At 44.4% G+C, this 20,720-nt stretch overlaps 1 protein-coding gene across 2 annotated transcripts; it reads left to right on the plus strand.

Annotated features, from left to right (window-relative positions):
- The first annotated feature begins 126 nt into the window (after positions 1-126).
- UTP25 (UTP25 small subunit processome component) lies at positions 127-14,868 on the plus strand. 2 transcript variants are annotated; one of them, XM_083831459.1, is made up of 12 exons: positions 127-280; positions 1,201-1,240; positions 2,394-2,624; positions 3,460-3,628; positions 5,753-5,841; positions 7,091-7,501; positions 8,205-8,424; positions 10,464-10,666; positions 11,918-12,100; positions 12,715-12,827; positions 13,252-13,497; positions 14,328-14,868. In XM_083831459.1, the coding sequence occupies exons 1-12, from the start codon at positions 177-179 to the stop codon at positions 14,572-14,574; spliced, it is 2,256 nt and encodes a 751-aa protein (XP_083687585.1). In that variant the 5' UTR covers positions 127-176; the 3' UTR covers positions 14,575-14,868. The 2 variants fall into 2 exon arrangements, with proteins under 2 accessions (XP_083687585.1, XP_083687584.1); XM_083831458.1 differs by having other exon boundaries at positions 128-280; positions 2,394-2,643; positions 3,416-3,628.
- The last annotated feature ends 5,852 nt before the right edge of the window (positions 14,869-20,720 follow it).

Genomic DNA, 20,720 nt, shown 5'->3' on the forward strand with positions numbered 1-20,720 from the left:
TTCAGCTTCACGGCCTCGGATGTCTCCGCACCAGGGCCTTCCCCCGGCTCTCCTCCTCCTCCTCCTCCGCCGAGCTGGGGCAGGGCTTTCCCCCAGCGGGGCGCTGCGCACCGGGGGCGAGGCCGGCAGCGCGACGGCGGCGCCTGACGGCCGGGCCGTAAAGGCGGGCGGGCGGCATGGGGAAGCGCGGCAGCGGCGGGAGGGCGGCGGTGCTCGGCCTGAGCAAGAGGCAGAAGAAGCACCTGAAGGAGTTCGGGGAGGAGCACCCCTTCTACGACAAGTGAGTGCCCCCGGGGCGGCTGGGGGTCCCGAAAGGCGAGGGGAAGGCCGGAGAGGCGCGGCGGAGCCCTCCTGTAGGCAGCAGGGAAAGGCAGCGCCCGCAGGGTGCGCTCTGCTCGGCGGCGGTCACCAGCGCTGCGCTCGGCTTCCCGTGGCAGGCGTCTTCTTCCCTGCTTGGTAGATCGGTATTTAGCGCAGCAGGTAGGCTCTTGCCCTGGTCGGCTGTGTTGTACGAAGGGCCTTTAAAAAACGCCGAGCAGGTTTGGTGCCTGAGTTCTGGGTGAGGCAGCAGCCAGGGGATGCTCTTGGTAAACCCAAACCTCAGGTGTTGCCTGCTGCATCTGCTCCTCCAGCTGAACAGTCACCCTTATCAGTGTGAACTCATCAGTATTCTAAGCTAAACTTCGTCCTTGTCAGCTCTAGTGATCCCTCACACTTGCCTAACTTCTGTGATCCTTTAAAAGTTTTCCTGCAGCCCTTCCTTTCAGGTAGCTCTGACCTGGCCTTTCTCCTCTGAGAGGAGGGAAGTGAATTTCCTTCCGAGTCTTGCCAGGTACAGGTTGTCCTGCAGGAAGTTCTTCACTTTAGGTGGAGCTTTTCCAGTGTTTATACCCTTGTGGGTGTGTATATAAACAGCCTTCTGTTTAAAGCCAGATTCTGCTTTAAAATATTTCTCTTTTTGATCATTTATACTCAGGCTTCATTTATAGGCCGTAGCATCAGCTGAGAGAGAAACCTCTCAGGGTGAGCACTGAATCTGCTTTCTTAGGGACAATGGTGTGATGCTTTGGTTTTAAGCTTTCTCTCAACTCCTCTAAGACTCGTGTGATTCAACAATTTCTTCTCCCCCTCATCTGTTTTTATCCTGCGCATAGTATCATTGACAGAGTAAAATACTTCAATCCTTTTATTTTTTTTCAGGGTTTCTGGAAGACCAGAAGCAACTCAGATCTGTGAACTGGTAATCTATTTTTGTTTCTTCCTCACTTGCATCTTTGTATAGTTCAGTGAAGTGAAACGCTGAGAATTTTGCATTGTTCAGGCTGATTCAGTTGTTCTGTTTAAGAAAACTTGCTTCTTAGGAGGAAAAAATGAATGATTTTTGTATGCCTCTGATTTGTTCTCTGTGGTGTCAAACCCATAACATGAGACATCAGAAGAAGCAGGATATACTATTGCTATTCTTGGTTGGTTCTGTTTTTCTTCACGTTACTTAATCATGGTGAAAAGCAAATGATGCTGTAAGTTGTTTTAATAATACTAATAAAGTTAGTGGTGCGTGAGTTAGGGGATGAGATGTTTTGTTCTTTGTTGAATGAAGAAATATGTGCATGCTCGTTCCCCTTCTTCAAATTGCCTATGCTTTAGTTTTCTTTCAGTTAACTTCCTTTATTGTCAGATTAATTAAAAACTTCAGAGTTTCAGTCTGGAAAAATAATGAGTTACATTGTCCACTTGTTTCCTTAAGCACTTAATGCATTAATGTTGTATATACTGAGTGTTCACCTTGGGCTGAAAGAACCTGAGAAAGAAGCAAATGGTTCTTTGCTTGTACTCCTGGTTTCACTGTAATTCTGACTATAACCAGGCATGTTGTGGTTGGTTTGTACAAGCCTGGGGCAGAACTGGCTCTTAGAGTCTAGCTTGTTTGAAGCTCCGAGGTTAGCGCTGAGCCAAACCCGACCAACTCCTCGGTGGACTTTTGTCAGCTGAAGGTTATTTCACTTCACTTCCTTGAAAGGTGGAAGCATTTTCTGCTTGTACGTGTGCCCTTCTACGATTTTTGTTGTGTGCATGGTTTTCCTAGGAAAATCCAGGGCCAGTTTGTCTGCGGAGAACAAATGTACTGACTCAGCTGAGCCTAAAAGAACCAAATTTTGAGATGCTCAGACTCAAATCAGTGCAGAATGAGGTACTAGGGCCTAGGTCTACCAAGATGCTTTCAAAATCTAGATGGAGGTGTCCAGTGTGACTATTTACATAAAGTGGAGATCTTTGATAAGTCCCACTGCATCTGCATAGGGGTAGAATGGGAAGAGGAAGGTGTAGCATGGGAACTAGAGGTGAGCGTGTTCATGTGCTGCATAATAGAGTGTTACTGTTTTCACTTTCAGTCTGACAATTCTGATAAATCAAGCGCAGAAAGCGATTCAGAGGTTGAAGTGGAACCCGTCCCTGTGTATCACAAGCTACTGGCTACCCTGAAGACCTCTCCTGAGTCTGAGAGTGAGGACGAGGAAGACGAAAGTGAATCAGAAGAGGCTGGGGAGAGCGAGGTAGAGTTGGGCAGCGAAGGCTCCCAGGAGCCCGAAGAAGCAGACGGTGGTGAAGAAGACAAGGATGAAGTACCAGCCCAGGAAGAAGGTAGGTTGCCTTTTCCCTTGCTCTGGTAAACGTTGCTTCAGTTAGAAGGTTTGAGTAATGCCTGTTCTTAGCCAGGATCCTGCTGGTTGGCTGGGTGCTCTGCTGGCTGGGGGGCTCTGTTGCTCCATTGCCTCTTTGTGGGTGGGAGCAGCAGCTGCCGGAGGGTTTTGCGGGGCGGAGGGTAGCTCTGCTCATTTTCCGGCAGGCAGCCCTCTGCTTCGTCCTCAGATGTTGTTTGTGCGGCAGCACAGGGGAAATCCACATGGAGCAGCATACCAGGGGTTCTCACCCACTCGCTGGGAGACGCAAGCTGTTCTCTCACACAGCATCTGGTTTGGCTGCTGCCACTGCGAGGAGAGAAAGGTTTGCCTCACAGCAGAGGAAAGTATATTTAAAATACAAGGAAACCTCCTCCCTTATGACGAGGCAGCCTCATTCATGAAGTCTGCAAAGAAATTCTGAGAGAAGGAGTCAATTTTTTTTATTTTCAGTTGTTTTAGGTAATCAGAAACTAAAACCTGTGCTTTCTGAATAGGTTATTCCTTATATTTTCTCTGGGGAAACATGTTTTGTATTATTTAACATTTGGCATGCTAGCCAGCCAAAGGTTATTTCTTTTTTCCAAAATGTAAAACACAAAGCCCATTTTTATCTTTTTGCATACAGTATTTGGAGAAAAAGTTTGTCTCCAAGTGAACAACGTAGCCAGCCAGAGGTAGCAATCAGTAATAACTTTTCCAGAAGATTATAACCTGTTTCTCTCTCTAACAAGTCACGGCTAAAGACACAGCAGAAGAGGCACTTGGCCAGGAGCAGGATGATGGCGTGGATGCCTCTTGTGACCTAAGTCATGGAGCAATTGAGGAGTTTACCGATGTGAAACACGAATCTGAATTTAGCTTGGAAACCAATTTCATGGAAGAGGAGAGTGGAGATTGCGATGCGGACAAGAAAGAGAGCAATTCTTCACAAGCCTTTTCACAAGGTAAAACGTAGTATGCTTTGCTTAGTGATCTGCCTCTTGAGGAGTATCTGTACCGTGTAAATTATCAAATTCCTTAATGAGATGCTATATAGCTTCTGAGTTCTCTGGCTACGTGATTCATTGTGTTGCCCACGTGTGAGTCCGTTGCATAAGGGACACTTAAAGCTGATGCAGGCACGCAGATGAGCCGCTCGTTTCCTGCAGCGCCTGTGGACTGGGATTTGGATTTGTTTCTGCTGTGACTTGTAAAGCCTGAAATACCAGGAACTAGAAATGTGCGTGGAGGGGGTTGTCTTCTTCTAACATGTTAATGGTAGTTAAAAAAGCTGGTGCAGTGTAAAGGGTCCTGCAAGCCCGCACTTGAATATGGAATGTATTCTTGGCACGGGCGGTGCTGGAGGTGGTCACAAAACTGACCAGTGAGAGGATCCTTCACAGCTGGGTGGAGTTAGAGGTGAGGAGCCTGGGGCAGCTACAGTAACTTAGACAACTGCTCAGGGCTCTTGGATTTTGAAGGTTGTGCAGAGCAGTCTGACTACCCCAGGATCAGGAAGACACGAGGCATCCACAGCATCTGTGTGGTGCCTTCTGAGGGCGCAGCCCAGCGTCTCTGTGCCGCAGTGCGCCCATGGGTGAAGGCTGAGCTCCGGTGTTGGAGTCATCCCACCATGTGTAATACAAATAGCTGTGTGCACGGGTGTGTGATATTTCAGTGATATGCCACACGTTGGCACTTGCAGAGCTCCTATTCATATTTCATGCTCTGCGGTTTTAATATCAGATGGTGTAGTTTGAGAGAGGGGAATATGTTTGTAGCATCCCTAGTGATGCTGGCTTGTCATCTTAGAGCAGCAGCTGACATTAGATCTGGGAGGCAGCCTAGCTGGTACATGAAATGTGGGGAAGCATCAAAGGGCCATGTGATAGAAGAAACAGCTCCTTCTTGTTACCATGAGAATATTACTTAGGCCGTTGGCGTTGCATTTTAATGAGAACCACAGCTCTCCAACTGCATGCCAAGTATCCTAACAGCTTTCTTCAACCTATAAATGATGCACTACTTTTCAGTGAGTTGCTGTAGCTCGGGAGTGGCTTTATAATCTGTTACAGAAGATCTTATACATCTAAGATAGCAGAAAGTGAATGAATTTCTCCTCAGGTCCTGGGGTCACTACAATTCCTGAGAATGCTTTGTTGTCATTCCTCTTCTTAATTTGACAAACGGGGGAATTGGTAAAACTCACTGAAGAGAGAGCCCCTATTACAATTAAATGATAGCCCTTCTATTGCTTTGCTGGGAAGATATATTCAACAGCAGTATGTCCTGAGTAGCAAATGCCTTGACTTTTGCTGGGTAACTTGGGCTAGATACCCTTTGGCAAGCACTAGTGTCCTCTGATTGCTCTTCCTCATGCAGTGAGTGCTACTGCGCTGCAAGCAGTATGTGGGGTTTGGTTTTCAAAATAAGCCTTGCTTGTTAATTGTGCATACCTGTGTCTTTGCATGTAATACGATGTTACAGTCCCCTGCCTCCCTCTCCTTTCTGAAAAGAAACGCTGATTAGATAAATCGTACTTTTATTCACTTTTGGCAATTTTTGCCTTCCTTCACCCAGATCCCTTCCTCTTTTCTCTGCTTTATCAAAGTGTGTTCCTATCACTGCCCGGAGATGCAGAGCCCTCGGCCGTAAGCTCACTTGGGTCTTGGCTGTTGACAGCCTATTTCACCTGCAAGGAGCATAAATGCTAACTGATGTTTATCGGTGTCAGAGCCTCAAGCAGAAAATTGCCACAGTCTTTTCTTCTACATATTGCTTTCCTGTCCAACATTTGTTTTGTGACTGAAAGTTCTAGTGCTTCCATAAGTGCTTCGTTTTCTTTCTCTGCTCCCCCCCCCCTTTTTTTTTTGTTTAGGCAATCTGTCAAATCTGTTCTCTGTGTTTTTGTAGAGAGAACTTGACATCCTTTTTCGCATCTCCTGGTGCTTTGAAATAACTAGTTTTAGCTGTGGTGTTGGCCAGCACAGAAACTGTTCGTGTCATTTGCAAATCCGTTCTGAAACTTGATTCTGGTATCAGCTACAACAGTTCTCAGGACTCGTTGTTGTTGTTGTTGTTACACATAGATCCATTTAAACAGCACATGGACAAAGAACTTGAAGAAAAAGAAGTAGAAAAAATGTCTACGCTTTCTAAAACTTCAAGTCAAATCAAGGTAACGTTGTCCTGTAGCAATTCAAAGCTCCTAAAGATGCTGAGGTAAAAATAACGTGTTGTATACAAGTGCAGTAGATTTGTATTATTGTTGGCTCTGGAATTGTCAAGGTTTTGTCACAGCATTGTTGCTGAAGTGTTTTGTTCTTTACTTAATGCTGGGCATGAGTTGAAATATAAAGTCTGCTGTTATATCAATGCATGGTGACACGTCTGAAAAAAGAGCTTTAGAGTTTAGTTTATAATCCTGAGATCAGAGGTGTGTACTCGTGGCGCTGGGTGGAAACAGGACTGGTCTCCGCATGGTAACAGCGGGATGCCAGAGACGTGCTCTGGAACTGAATTTGTGAGGTGACCCTTTACAGTCTCAAACGTACTTGTGATGCCCCTTCATGTTCTTGTTCAAGACCCTTGTACCTCCTTGTACCTTGTACATTCACAAGCAGGTAAAGGTGGGTTTTAACCCGTTTGTTAATACTGGAAGTAACGTGTGAATGACAGTACCAGAAAACAGCCTCGGTGCTTGAAACAGAATACTGGTTTTCAAAATAGTCATTTTTAGACAAACCTTTGCTTCTTAACTTTTTCACATCTGATTTCGTTTTGGAGGGTTGCCCTGCATTCTGGTCAGCCATATGCTGGGTGACATTTGCTGGAAGAGATCCAACAGTTAGTCAGTCAGAGAGCAAGCTGTGACTTTAAAAAAATTTTTTTGAATATGGTGGCCAAAAATACCAGTGCCACCTCAAGCAATATATGATGAATCTTTGCTTAATTGGGTGTAGCAACGTTATGGGAACAGAATGGGACAACTTGTGTGGCAGGAGGCTTAGAGTTTTCCCCTGATGCACTGAAAGGTTTCACCCTTTAAAAGCAGCGCATACCTCAGCGTGGCTGATCTGTAAACATGGTTGAGCTCCAGGGTTGGCAGAAATGACATCCTTCCTCTTCCTCAGTTTTCTCATTGGCAAAATGAGGACAGTTGTAGCCACGTCACTGCAAAATACATCCAGGTCTAGTGAGCTCAAGTTTATTGTTATTTTCTGTGGTAGGTACTAAGGAAGAGATTGCTTGTTGGGGAAAAAAAGGTGTCAGCTTGTATTATGAGGAAAGTAGTTTCTCAAATTTCATGAACCTGATTAAACTATCAGTTGTGGTGATGTACCTCTGTGCTTTTAGCTGTACTAAGTTTGGTATATTTGACTCTTCCTTTTTTTTAATCTATCTGTCTCTATATTTTTTTCCTTCAGTGGCCAAGGCTGGGTCAGTTAACTTTTTCTTCCACTTTGGAGAAACATACAACTTTAAAACCAGACAAAGAATTTGATGTGAAGCAGCTTCATCTTCATAAGCCTTTAGAATCCACGTGGCCAAAAGTGAATAAACAGTTCCTGTCGCCAACGACCAAACCGAGCGATCCCTCTTTTACCCCCTTACAAAGAGAGCTCTTCTCTATTATGAATGCCTACAAGGACTTGTTCTATCCAGAAAGAAAGGCTTTAACGAATGGAGAAGAAATCCGGCATGCGTACTGCTTGCATGCCTTGAACCACGTCCTGAAGGCAAATGCCCAGGTGCTCAGCAACAACGCCAAGAAGAGAGACCAGAAGCCAGGGACGGACAGCGATGACTACAGGGACCAGGGGCTCACCAGGCCTAAGGTAAGAGAGCTTCGTACATGTGATTCCCCTGCCCACCCTGGGTGCTTGGTCCGGCTGTGTAAACGTCCTGCTGCCCTGTTACGTGATGGATTCCTAGGCATGTGCCTTTCTGCAGCCCTTGGCCATGCCTGGAAGTCGTCTGTGGGGCAAATACCTCGGGAGAAGCAGCGAGCACAAGTTTCAGCCAGCCTGTTTCTGTGCCCATCGCAATCTGCAGAGCTGGACTCAAACAAAACCCAAAGAGGGGTTGGGAGAACAGGAGAACGTGTTTAACCATCCCCTGTAATCACACCCTCTGTGTGAGACGGAGAACCGCACTGCTCTGCTGGCCAGTCCGTGTCCACAAGCACGCTGCGTCCCAGCACATCCTCTCTCCTTGCTGCATGTCAGAATTTTGGCTCGTTCTGCTTCCGTGTGGACCCATCTGGGCCTGCCTTTCCTCAGAGAAGCTAACTGGTGACATGCCATAAGGAAGTCACAAGCTAGGGGCCTCTTTCAGCGTGGATGTGTGTGCCTTGACTTGAGGGCACAGACCTGTCTGTCAGATCAGGTTTTGTCACGTAGGCAGAGATGGTTGGTGATTGTACCCTGGAAGGAGGCTGAGGTTTTGTTTTGATTGTTGGGAAGCCCAGTGGGGGCAGATCAAAGTCAAAATAATTACATGTTTTATGAGTTGTTCTGTTGTAACTGTTGATCTGTGCAGGTGCTGATGATAGTGCCCTTCCGGGAATGTGCTTTGAGAATTGTGCACATTCTCATCAGTCTTCTTGAAGTGAACGACAAAAGAAAAATAGATGTAAGTAATAAAAAGCGCTTCAAGGGAGAGTTTGGCTTTGACCCAGAAGAGAAGCCCCCCAACCTGAAAAGACCTGAAGATTACGAAGCTGTCTTCGCTGGCAACATCGATGACCATTTCAGAATTGGTAATGACCTACAGAACGGACGGCTTTAGCTTGTAAAGCAGGGGGAGGTAATCTAACAAGTGTTTGCTAAATGTCTGGGAGCCATCAGGGCTGGTAGGACTTGAGATTCTGAGGTATTTATGCTGGTTTTTGTATCAGCAACTTGAATATTTCTGAAAATATTCTGTGCCTTACCACAAAAAAGGAAGAGAAAATGCAGAAGTAATGATTTCCACATCAAGTTCAGAGTCACTTAAAATGCACTGATTGTTTTATTGCGGCAGGGTTGCCCACACCTCATTATAAAGAGGATAGTCTTGACTTATGCAGCAAAATCTTTCATTTTATTTTTAAAAAAATCATCTCAAGTTAGCAGTTATTTGCAATTTATCTTTAAATCAGTAATAGTGGGAACAAAATTAAAGCTCAGTACTAAGCAAAGCAGTTCTCTGCTCTATTGCACATGGTCTTCATGAATGCAAAGGGATGGCCAGCAAGTAGGACTGTTGGACAAGCAGCAAATTTAAGACTATTTCATAATGTAATGTCATGCTGTTGTAGTAACTCAGCGTGCAGAGAATTAGTTCAGTTCCTGGAGCTGCCACAGTGAGTAGGCAGTTTTTCTAACTTAGCTTGACAGATAAGAGGCTCTTGAAATTATTGCCCCTTGAAAGATAAATTGGCGTCCCAAGAGATTTAATGATATAGTGGAAGATGCAAGAAAGACTGAGTGGGAACTACTTGCTTCCCCAGTGAATATCTAGCTTGCTGAGAACATCTTACTTTTTGTAGCAAAACAATTTTCCTTTCAACCCTCTGCTGTACTACAGCCTGTTTGATCCACTTACTAGGTGTGAAGAAATGCAAGTAACAGCACTGAAAGTTTCTTCAAGCAGAAGCAAATCACAGAAGCAGCATAATTATTCTTTCTTAGTGTGCTTCACACCCTGTTACTTCAGCGCTAAGATGTAATTTAAATCGTGTTTGTTATGCCTTACTAAAACCCACCCTTTCACATCTTTAAACCAAAGATGACTTACAGTTGTTAAACTGTGTATATGATGACATGTTTTGGGGAAAAGTGGTGCTTTCTTCCTGGAAATTCAACCAGTTGTGCCTTTTATTTCATTTTATCGTCAGGTTAAAATAGATAGCAGGAGAGGTCCCTAAAGATATCTGCGTGGAATTCTTGAGCGCGTTTTGAAGAGCCTTCAGCTGTAGCTGTGGTCACTGTTGTCACGCAGATAGGGAGAGAAGCTGAAGAGACAGCTGCTCTGGGCAGCCTCTAGTTGAACCATTTGAACATGGTTCAAATCTGGATTTTAAGATCAGAAAACTGTATGTTGCCCAGTAGCTATGGCATAAGTAATAGACTCCTTTGATTCCTTCCTTTTCCCCTCTGTAGCATGAGAGGCGATGCAGGAGCTGATGTGCCCTGCACACTGCAGCGTGCATCTTGAGAAGCCAGGTACCTGGCAGTAGTGCAAGACAGTGCTTTCAGCCTCTGTAAGGTGCTGAGCCTTTTCCTTGGCATTTTAGTAGCAACTGAAGTGGTCCTGTGAATGAAAGCAGCCTATAGTCAAGAGGTCCATGCCGAATCTTTCATGACAGATTAAGGTAACTCTTACTATAGCACGTAATGGCAGAGACTGAAGCCCAGAGTTTAGGGTAAAGGGAACAGTTAATCATTTCTACTTTTGCGTTTTTCAGTCTTTTTAGCCCACTCTTCCCTCATTTTTTTTTATAACAGAAAATCAGGAGAAATATGTTTCAGTTCAAAAATGTTGTTCAAGCTAAGAAAAATCTGGAGGAAAAAAAAAAAGAACTTCTGAAAGAGTTTGCAGAACTTCATGAAAATCTGCCGAAGGCTTGTGGAATGGGGGTGGGGTGGATAAGCACATTTTCAGGGAAAGAGTTTCAGCCAGATTGATTTGTCCAGCTCTAATCACTAGCATGTGCTAAGGGAGAAGGAACGTAGGAGTTACTGTTCCAGAGCCTTCGGGAAGAAAACAGTTGATAATTGACCTTGACTAAGAAAATGTCTGTTTGTTGTCGGACAGGGGTTGCGATTCTGCAGAAGAGTATGAGATTGTATGCACCATTTTACTCATCGGACATCATCATTGCCTCTCCCCTGGGTATGAGGACTGTCATTGGCGCAGAGGGGGAGAAGAAGAGAGACTTCGATTTTCTGTCATCGATAGAAATGCTCATAATTGATCAAGCAGATATTTACCTGATGCAGAATTGGGAACATGTTCTGGTGCGTTTTCCATGTTTTTTTTTCAGTTGCACTGTGTCTTATTAGTCTGATTACAACTTATTTTTAACAATGAACAGTTTTACTTTTTTTTTTTTTTCTAACTAGACATGAATGCTTGTTCCTTTTCTCTCCTCCACCCTGATATTTATTTTTCTTATACTACGAATGATTTTCCTACAGCTTTTGGTAGTATTCAGTAATTGTTCTCTGTAAACCTTAGTATCTGGTGCTTTAGTGGTGTGTGTCATCAAAGATTTTTTGCTCGTTTGTTCTGGGGAGTTTTAATTATCTTGCAGGATGCAATAATGATGATTCCTTTAACCACATCTGGGAGAAAATCTGCCAGTTGTCTGACTGCCCGGTGTCTGTCAGACTGCAGCCGTGTGAGGAATTCATACAAACTAATTGAGGTTCTTCCAGAAAGCAATGGGTACTGGGGCTTGTCTCCGCTGACTGCAGAAATATTAACCATTAGTCGTGTCCTAAGTTAAGCAGTCTAAAGCTTTTCCTGTGTGGATAGCGAAAATATAGCTGTAGGATTGTGGTTAGTTTGTGCTAGTACCCATGCTTTATGGCTTTTGGTTAATAAAAGTTTTTAAGATTGAAAGGTTGAGGGTTTTTTTTTGTTTGTTTGTTTCACATGGAAGCACTTTTGAGGTTTTTTGGCCTGACATTGCGACAGCGTGATGTTACTGTACGTTTTGAATGAGCCCAGAAGGCATCTTGCTTCCTGGCAGGCCCAGGAGCCTACATGATACTCACGGAATGTGTCCTGGAGCCTGTTCTCTCTTTTGCCTTTGGGTGCAGCTGCCTGCCATGCAGCAGCAGCAATACTGGTTCGAAGCATCATTCAGTGAGGCCAAACTGAGGTGAATTTCATGACTTGAACCCAGGCTGGCGCTGAATGCAGTGGAGACTGCAGTTGGGCTGTTTCTAGCTCAGAAACCTTGGGCCCATTGACGTCGGTACAGACAGACAGACAGACCCATTAGACGTGCCCCGTGGGAGAAGCAGCAAAGGCTGCTGTTACGGATGACTTAAGAGATGGTATTTCTAAGTTCCGTGGAGTGAAATTGTTAAATTACTCTTGATATGGTCAATAAATTCCAAACAGTCGTGTCTTGGGAGATCACTACTGTTAAATTCTGTGCTTTCTTGCTCATCCCTGCCCACTTCTTGCTGCAGTTAAGGCTCTTGCAGTCTGGGTGCAGTGATGTCAGTCTGCAGTGATGTGTTTCTGTCTCTGTGTAGCACCTGATGAAGCACATTAACCTGCTGCCTTTGGATTCCCATGGGGTAGACTTTTCCCGAGTGCGAATGCTGAGTCTCAACAACTGGTCCAAGTACTACCGTCAGACGCTGCTGTTCAGTGCTCTTCAAGATCCCCAGATTAACTCCATCTTCAACAAACACTGCTTCAATTATACGGGGCAGGTGAGTTCACAGATGAGCTCAAGACTTCTTTACGCATAATGGAGGGGGAGAGGAAGAGGAAAACCCAATGTGTGGAAAAACTGTATCTTAGTTGTAAAAATCTGTGTGCCAGTAATTCCGTTATCAAATTGTTTCAGTCTGAGTCTGCATGATGCTGCATGACAATATCTAATGCTGTGCTGAAGCCATAAAAAGATGCTCTTCTTGCAGCAGTACTTGATCCTTTTATTTCATGTTCAAAGTCAGATTTTATTTTTTCTTAATTTGATGCAGGTAAGTTATCTCGTTTTATTTATTTTGTTGTCAGATCAAGGGTTGAACATCTTCCTTTTTTATGATTCTTACTACATAAGAAGCACAAGCAGCTATTTGAAAGAAACAGGAAAAATAAAAATCTGAGTTATCCATCTTAAATCATAGAAAGGCAGGACATAAGCAGCTGTCGTACATATTTAACAGCTCTGTTACGTGTATGTGAATGTATTTTGGTATTGGAGCTTTCTTAAAATCAGCCTTGCACACTGCTTGCAGATGTGAATTACTAGCAGAAGTCTGGCTGGGGTGTGGCCGCGTTGAGATGCTGCTTCCCTGAGCATCCTGCTTTGTTCCCGCAGGTGGCTGTCCGCAACGTACCGCTCATTGGCTCCATTAGCCGCGTTGTGGTCCAGCTCCCTCATGTTTTTCGGAGGATAGAAGCTGAAAACTTAACTTCCGTGATAGATACAAGGTACTCTGTGTTCCAGACCATTTTGCTGTGCCCTCGTGACCACAACTTCAGATTTAGTTGAAAGTATTGCTTCCTGCAGAGCGTAGGGCCAGGGGGATTTCACAATAGAAGTGCGCCTTCATTAGTCTTCTGACGTGGGCTGGGCTCTGCAGAGCTTTAGGGGAATATGGAAATTCTTGTCAAAGGCACTGGAGAAGAAAACATTGGAAAGCATTACCAGTCTGTACCATACCCGTATAGCCGTGATGAAGCTTTAGACCATTATTTCTACAAGTGTAGACATCCTAAGAAGTTAAAGAAGGAAATAATGTAGTTAAAATCTTCCATAGTCTGTTGTGTCTGATGATATTCCTGTCTGAGGTTGTATCAGCATTGGAAACTAGTTGTTAACTCTGATTAAAACATGCATGTTTTCTTAACGTAGGTTTCAGTTTTTCATCGACAAGGTTTTGCCCGAGTACCGCGATGCCATCATGTCACACACGCTCATTTATGTTCCGTCGTATTTTGACTATGTGCGTCTTCGAAATTACTTCAAGAAAGAGGACCTGAATTTTGCTCACATTTGTGAATACACTAAAAAGGGTGGCATCTGCAGAGCACGGCGCTTCTTTCTCAATGGAGACAAGCAGTTCTTACTGCTCACTGAGCGCTTCCACTTTTACAAAAGGTGAATTGGGAATTCCACTTTTACAAAAGAGGCCTGAGTTTTCCTCTGGGTTGCATGTGTACTGTTTTGGAAGTATAGTGACCTTAGTCATAGATGGGCTGTATTGCTTTTAGAACCTGTTGGATCTTTCTAAGGAGTTCTTTGAGTGATATAAGAGCTTCTCAGTTTACTTCAAAAATTTCTGCATGCTGCCATGGTCCCTTGCAGAGCTTCTAATGCTTTGGTATGCACAGGACTTTATTCAGCAAGGTATGTGCTGCCAAGTTCCACTGATGTCAGGAGAGGATGATACATCCTGCAAAATGGGGTTCACTGTGCCTTTTATTAGTGTTCATCTGAGCCACTGTAACTACATACAATTCTGGAAAAGGTTATGCAATTAGCTCAATAATTCAATATAGCAGGCTGAGGCCAAAGGAAAAATCTACTGCATCCTGACTGGAGCTGTTCAGAAGCTCCTGATAGAACAAGTTTTGCTATTAGCAGAAGACGTTTTAGCAAATATTAAAAAAAAAAAAAAAAATCATGAGTATCAGTATGATCAGGCTTCACTATCTTAGAATCTAAGCCACAGAGGCTGAATACTGCAAAATTGGTAGTGGGCTGTACTTTAGAGGAAGTCACAGTGCCTGGGCAGCATTAGACCTCCCTAAATTCCACACCCATGGCAAGTTTAGTCGCCAGCCCATGATGCAGGGTTTGCAGAGTTGAGCTGATGTGCATTGAAGATAGTGGAAATTGGAGGAAGAGAGATGGGATTGATACTTTAACATGCACACTTTGTACAAAGTTCCAACAAAGTTACTTTACTTTTTTTTTTTCTCCTACAGGTATACAATAAAAGGTATTAGGAACCTCATTTTCTATGAGTTACCAACCTACTCCCACTTCTACAGTGAGATTTGCAATATGATGAAGGCCACAGACAGTGGAGTGGATGCTACATGGACCTGTACTGTGTTGTACTCCAAGTATGACGCTCAGAAATTGGCTGCAGTGGTTGGCATAGATCGCACAGCTCAAATGCTCCAGTCCAAGAAAAATGTGCACCTCTTTGTTACAGGAGAAAATGAATAAGTGATGCTGCAGGCGAGACAACTCAATGGACCTGGATTTTATTCCTAATGCACTTTTTGATGTTGCATTTTAGAAATGTTTTAAACTTTTTAGTCCCTTTTACTAAGAGTTCTGCTGAAGTTGTTCATGTAGTATGAAATTTTATGTTTCAGTTCTCTGTCCAACAAGAAACAAAGGATGTCATTCAAGGTTGTGGGGTTTCTGCTGTATAAAAAGAAAACCAATCCAGAGTTATCACTATTCTTGTATAGCGGAAGACTCACTCTTCAGTAAAAATTGGTGGTGTGATAAATACCTTTGGATTGGATTGTTTCACTTAATTTTCTGATGCAAGCTCCTTCTTTTGTGAAAGGCAACTTTTTCATTTAATCTAGGTAAAAAACTGTGCCCAAGTATGAAGGTGATCTCTATTTTATAAGCCTGGGTAAGAGAGGTGCAGGCAAAGCCTCTTCAGCACAAGCACATTGTTGAATGAGAGTTGAACTTGCTGGGGTAGGAGCTGGGGTTCTGTGTTTTTTTTCCTCAGTGACCTAAATATTTTCTGTCTGCTATTTACAACCCTCGCTTCAGCCCCCCTGACCAATCAGTTTTACCAGAGAGTTGTTTTTTTTTTTTCTAAAAGAAAAATTGGAGTTGAATTTGGCAGGCAGAAAAGCCAAGCTGAGCCCTGTGATCACCAAAGCAGTGTTGTGGAGTACAAAACCCTGTGGTGCGGTTGCAAATACCTGTGTTCTCTCCTCTCGCACCGTGGGTGGGTTTTGTTTTTTGTTTTCTTTCTTTCAGTCTGCTGCTCTTAACGGTTGCTTAAGGAAGTGTCATGGTGCTGCTCCTTCTTTCTTTTCTTCTACTTCTAGGAAGCTAAGTATAATTTAAAAGGAGCTAAATGTAGGGAGATTGGGTTTTGTATGTGTGTGCTAAGACTGTGGGAAGACTGTTCTGTAGAGGGGCAGGTGAGTCCTGTGTGAGCCCAAATGTAGGAGGGAAGCATCCACGCTGAGATGAGATTTGAAGGAATTCTCATCTAGGAGGCTTAAGTAAATATACCAAAGTGAAATAAACTCCTTCAGTGACTGCACAGGCATATTATTTTAGCCAATTTTTTATCTTATTTTTTACTCCTGTATTTCTCAGAGGCTGCGAACGTAAGTAATTAATTGACGTCCTGAAATCATTTAGCAGACACACCAACCCGTGCAGTTTCTTGCTTTTCCTTTGAGGTGATGATTTCTGTTAACTTTAAGTACCTCTGCCATAGCACACAAGAGTTAAGAGCCAGCCAAAGCAGAGTTCCTGTGAACATCTGTCTGCTGTGCAGCAGAGACAGCCAGAGCAGCAAGCGAGGATGCTTCTTGTATGGCGTAGGCTTTACGTGGGAGAATTGTGGATGTGCATATAAAAGCAGGCACACAAAACAGGATTAAGGCATTTGCTTCCTACACCGGATGTGCTTAGCACAGATGAATAGCTGACCTCTGAGAAAGCTAAAGTGGGATAGCTACTTAGGGAGATAAAATGATGCAGTGCAGCTACTGTTTAAAGAAACAGCAAGAGTATTGTTCCAGAGCCTACGCGAGGATTTTTCTGCTCTCGCTGAAGCTGATAGCAAAGTGCCTTGGTGGGAGTAGGGCCAAACTGTAGTTTGAGACCCTCATAATTTTTATAGTGACTACCTGTTTTATTCCTAAAACAAGTGTACTTTGATATTTGAAGTGCGTAGTCAAGCTGTACATTTTTTTTAGTGTTGATTACCAGTTATAATTCACTGATCTCCAAAGTAACATGTAAATGCCTCTTTACTGCCTTCTGTCAGTGCCCCTAGATGTAATCACAAATGAGAGTGATTGCTTGGAGTGCTCATACTTGAGATTTTTCTGTGCTGACAAAACCCTGCTTGCTTTAGTAGGGAGTCTTACAAGCTCAGGCTGCCTGGGAAGGAGCACCAGCAGGTCAGACAGGTCCGGTGGTACAGGGGGCCCCTGTATCGGCAACGATGTGAAGGAGTTTCCTCCCTACCCTTCTGCCGTGATGTTCCCGTGGCTCAGCTGTTAGTAGAGCAGTGGTGAACTGGGTGTAGGATTTGGTCTTACTTAAAAAGGGGGCAAAGGAAATGTTTTATTTTATTTAAAATAATTCCGTGGTGCAGCTCACAGCAAGGCTCTGCAAAGCGGTTCATCCCAGAGTGGCTCCAAATACGGTGAGTTACCATGAGAGGGCAAGCCCTGAGGTCAGAGTCTGGCCCCTCCTGGATGAATGTTCACTGATAACCATGCTTCATTTGCTGGAGTAATGGCTGGCTCTAAATGAGTTGCTTAAGAGCTCGTCTTATAACGCATTTTCCTCATGACAACGTGGCTTTCAGAGAGGTGGCTTCTGAAACCCAGTAGAACTGGTGATGGTGAGCCAGCCCCCGAGCCTGATTCATTACCATGGACACTCTTAGTTTTAGAAATGGAGTACCTGCATCCAGGCTTCATTTTTTTTTTAATTATTCAATGCTTATTGAAAATTGACGTACATGGAATAAGAAAAGATGCTATCAAATACAATATTTTACCTTTTTTTCTTCCTTGACAGTGTGTAATCTTAGCATTGCAAATTTCTCCAAGAATTCACCAATGTTGAGTAATTAATTCTCTTGAGGAAAGGCAAATCTAAAACAAAACCTTGTTCATTTTGGCTTTGGCACTGTACTTCTAAGAGGGCGGTGATGTTTCTTAAAATCCCTCTTTAGTCGTGTTTCAAGAGAATCTCTGAGCATTGAAGACTAATTCTGAGTTCTTTTTATTCGTGAAATGCGTTGTATCACAATGTGAGAGCTGACTGGCATCAGGCAGAAGGCTTGCCAGATGCCAGCTGCTAATGCAGGAGTGCTGAAGCGTTAGCTAGCTCCTGGGGATTCAAACTCAAGGGTAAAAATAAACTGGGATTAAGATGTTTAACAAGAACTTTTCAGCAGTTTCTCTCTCTCAAGAAAACCTAGTAATTGATGACCAAGAGGAAGGTGTATCTGCCTCTTCTCGCAGATAACTAGTGATAGGACTGGAGGGAATGGCGTCAAGTTGCGCCAGGGGAGGTTCAGGTTGGAAATGAGGAGACATTTCTTCTCAGAAAGAGCAGTCAGGCACTGGGACGGGTTGCCCAGGGAGGTGGTGGAGTCACCGTCCCTGGGGGTGTTCAAGGAGAGGTTGGACGTGGTGCTTAGGGACATGGTTTAGTGGGTGATGCTGGTGGTAGGGGGGTGGTTGGACCAGGTGATCTTGGAGGTCTTTTCCAACTGTAATGATTCTGTGATTTTATGATTATTCTTTCAGCAGACGAGCTAATGTTATAATAGATCCCTTTTTCACTAACAAAACTTAATCAGCGTAATAGGTTTGTTATGTTTTGTTGCTCCCTTCAAAGATGACAAAAAGGCAATGTATTTTTTTTTTTTAATGAAAATGTGATCACAGGATAGGAGCCAGCCTTCTGCTCATGACTGTATTAATGCAGAGGAGGGAGGGAAAGGTGACTTAAGGACGCTGTCTATGGAATTGAGAAACTGTAAAGAGGCAGATTGTTAGCTTTGTAGCAGTCATTGGGAGACACGGGACAAATCATGTGAGATAGAAACTGGAGCATTCTTGTTAACAACAGGAGAATTAGCAATTACTTTACAGTTGTGCTGTCACACGCTGCCAGGATTTCTGAGCTTTGTGTTAGTCATGCTCTTGTTGCCTCAGCACCAGGAGTTCCTCTCCAGGGGATTTTTTATTTGGACTTGGTAGCCAAGTGTGGCTGAGGAAAGGGTTTGCTTTGCAGGAGGGTTTTCAGAAAGCTCCTCCATGACAGAACATGCAGTGGAGGCAAGAGGAGGCTGTGCAGAGAGGGAGAGGTGTGGGAACAGGTACAGGACAGCGGTCTATCCCTGCCCCAGGCAGCAGCTCTCCTGCAGGGCAGAGGACTCCTCTCTTCACCATCTCTGTTACAGTGAGGAGTTGTCCAAGAGCTCCCTGAGCTTCTGCATTAGCTCAAAGGCACAGCCCAGGGCTTATGATGTATTTGCGTTACTCCAGCCCAGCTCTCATCCCAATCAAGAGGATGCTTTAGCCCACACTAGAGCCAAGATGTAGCTTGGTCCCTGTGGCTTTAAATCTCATCCTCTTTGCTGAGCTGATGGTAAAGGATAATTAGCACAGAGCTGGTTACATTTTAATTAACCATTAGCTTCGGTTTTGCTTGGAGTGGGTGGGTGGTGGTTGTTTTGTTGGGTGGACTGGGAATTGATTGGTGAGTTGTACCTGAAATGGAGGCATTGAAATGATGATAATGCTGAGTGGTACTTTAGAAATAAATAGTTGATTGTGTAAAAGAGATGCAGGAATCTTCAGGAAAGGATGTGAGAGAGATCAAGGTAAGATTCAAGGAAACAACACGCAGGACGAAAGCAGTAACCTTGGAGCAGCTGACAACATAATTACATCACCACAAAAAAAAAAAAACAAACAAACAAAAAAAACCTCGGCCTTAGTCTTTCAGACAAAACAGCAAAATCACACTGAAGTCTTATGGGCTGCGTGTGACATTACATTGCCTGGGTCAAATTCTTGCCAGTGACACTTGCATAAATCTAAAGGGATGTCACCAAAGGTGCTAAAACGGCACTCTGTCAGGATGCTACCAGGTCTATTATTAGCCCCTCCATTACACTGCCAAAAGGAGAATTCTGTAGCAGAGGCCATGCTTGAAAAACCATTGCCAGCATCTAGTTGTTAGTGAGAAAGAAGCAGTAATCTCCTTGTTGTTTACATGCCTGGGGTGTCAGGATTCAGAAGCTCTCACTGCTGTTTAATTAATAGGTTAGTAAAGATTTAGCTTAAATTAGTAAATATTTAGCTTAAACTGCATTTTTTTTCTTTTTTAAGCAGGAAAAACTGAATAAGTTTTGTACCAAGTCACGAGTGTAAGCATAAAATCATGGTATCATAGGATATCCTGGGTTGGAAGGGACCCACAAGGATCGTTGAGTCCAACTCCCGTCTCCACACAGGACCACCCAAGAAATCAGCCCATATGTCTGACAGCACTGTCCAAACTCTTCTTGAGCTCTGGCAGGCTCAGTGCTGTGACCACTGCCCTGGGGAGCCTGTCCCAGTGCCTGACTCCCCTCTGGGTGCAGAACCTTTCCCTAACCCCCAGCCTGACCCTCCCCTGTCCCAGCCCCATGCCGTTCCCTCGGGTCCTGTCGCTGCCCCCAGAGAGCAGAGCTCAGCGCCTGCCCCTCCGCTCCCCTCGTGAGGGAGCTGCAGGCCGCCATGAGGCCTCCCCTCAAGGCATGAAGGGAGTGAGGCAAACGTAAACGGAGGCCCCGCAGCTGTTGGGGCAGTGCTCGGCATGGTAGAGCAGACTGAAAATGGCCACTGGAGCCTCCACTAAGTGGTGGTGGTCTGGGGAGGAAGGTTTCTTTCAAAAGAGTCTTGTGGTTTCCTCTGGAGCAGCCAGGGCTGGCAGAAAGCTGGAGATGGAGAAGAAACCGGCCTGACAATGCCGTTTGTGATTCTCAGACATCACTGAATGCAGCACTGTTACTTCAATTATTTGCTCCTAAGCTTGGTTTTGCTTTTCCCCTGTTGTAACTACCATATCTGGTTTTATCAAAAGGAAGCAGGAAGCTTGGAATAACCATATTTGAGGCAGTAGCTGGGCTTACTGCTGCTCTGCTGCCTGTTACCCCCTCCCCAAGCACGGGAACATCTAGTGGCACTGAACGCAGTCTCCTGCCATTTCCTATCTTTCAGGATGCTTTGTAGCTCAGTTCTAGCTTTTCTTCTCCTGCAATGGTATTGTGAAAGGTTAATAAAAGCAGTTAAAACACAGTTAACGCAGGAAGAAGTCTCAGAGTAATAAACCAGTCTCTGAATTAATTCCTGCTACAGGCAGAAAGCTTTGCAGTACCTTCAGAGACTGCTTGCTCGAGTCCAAAGGAAAGGGACCACAAAAAGACTTTGTTTCAGTGCAGAAGCTCTCAGAGTGCTTAGAAGCTTTATGAAACATCTCACCTTAAACGCTGGCATGGGTACATTTGCTGGAACTAGTTCATGGGAGATGGGGAACCTGTAGGCACGAAGCAGGCCGCTTTGTCCTCCTGGAGGAACAGAAGCAGCAGT

Source organism: Anser anser (genome assembly GCF_964211835.1).
Source record: "Anser anser genome assembly, chromosome: 3".
Taxonomy (NCBI): Eukaryota; Metazoa; Chordata; class Aves; order Anseriformes; family Anatidae; genus Anser; species Anser anser.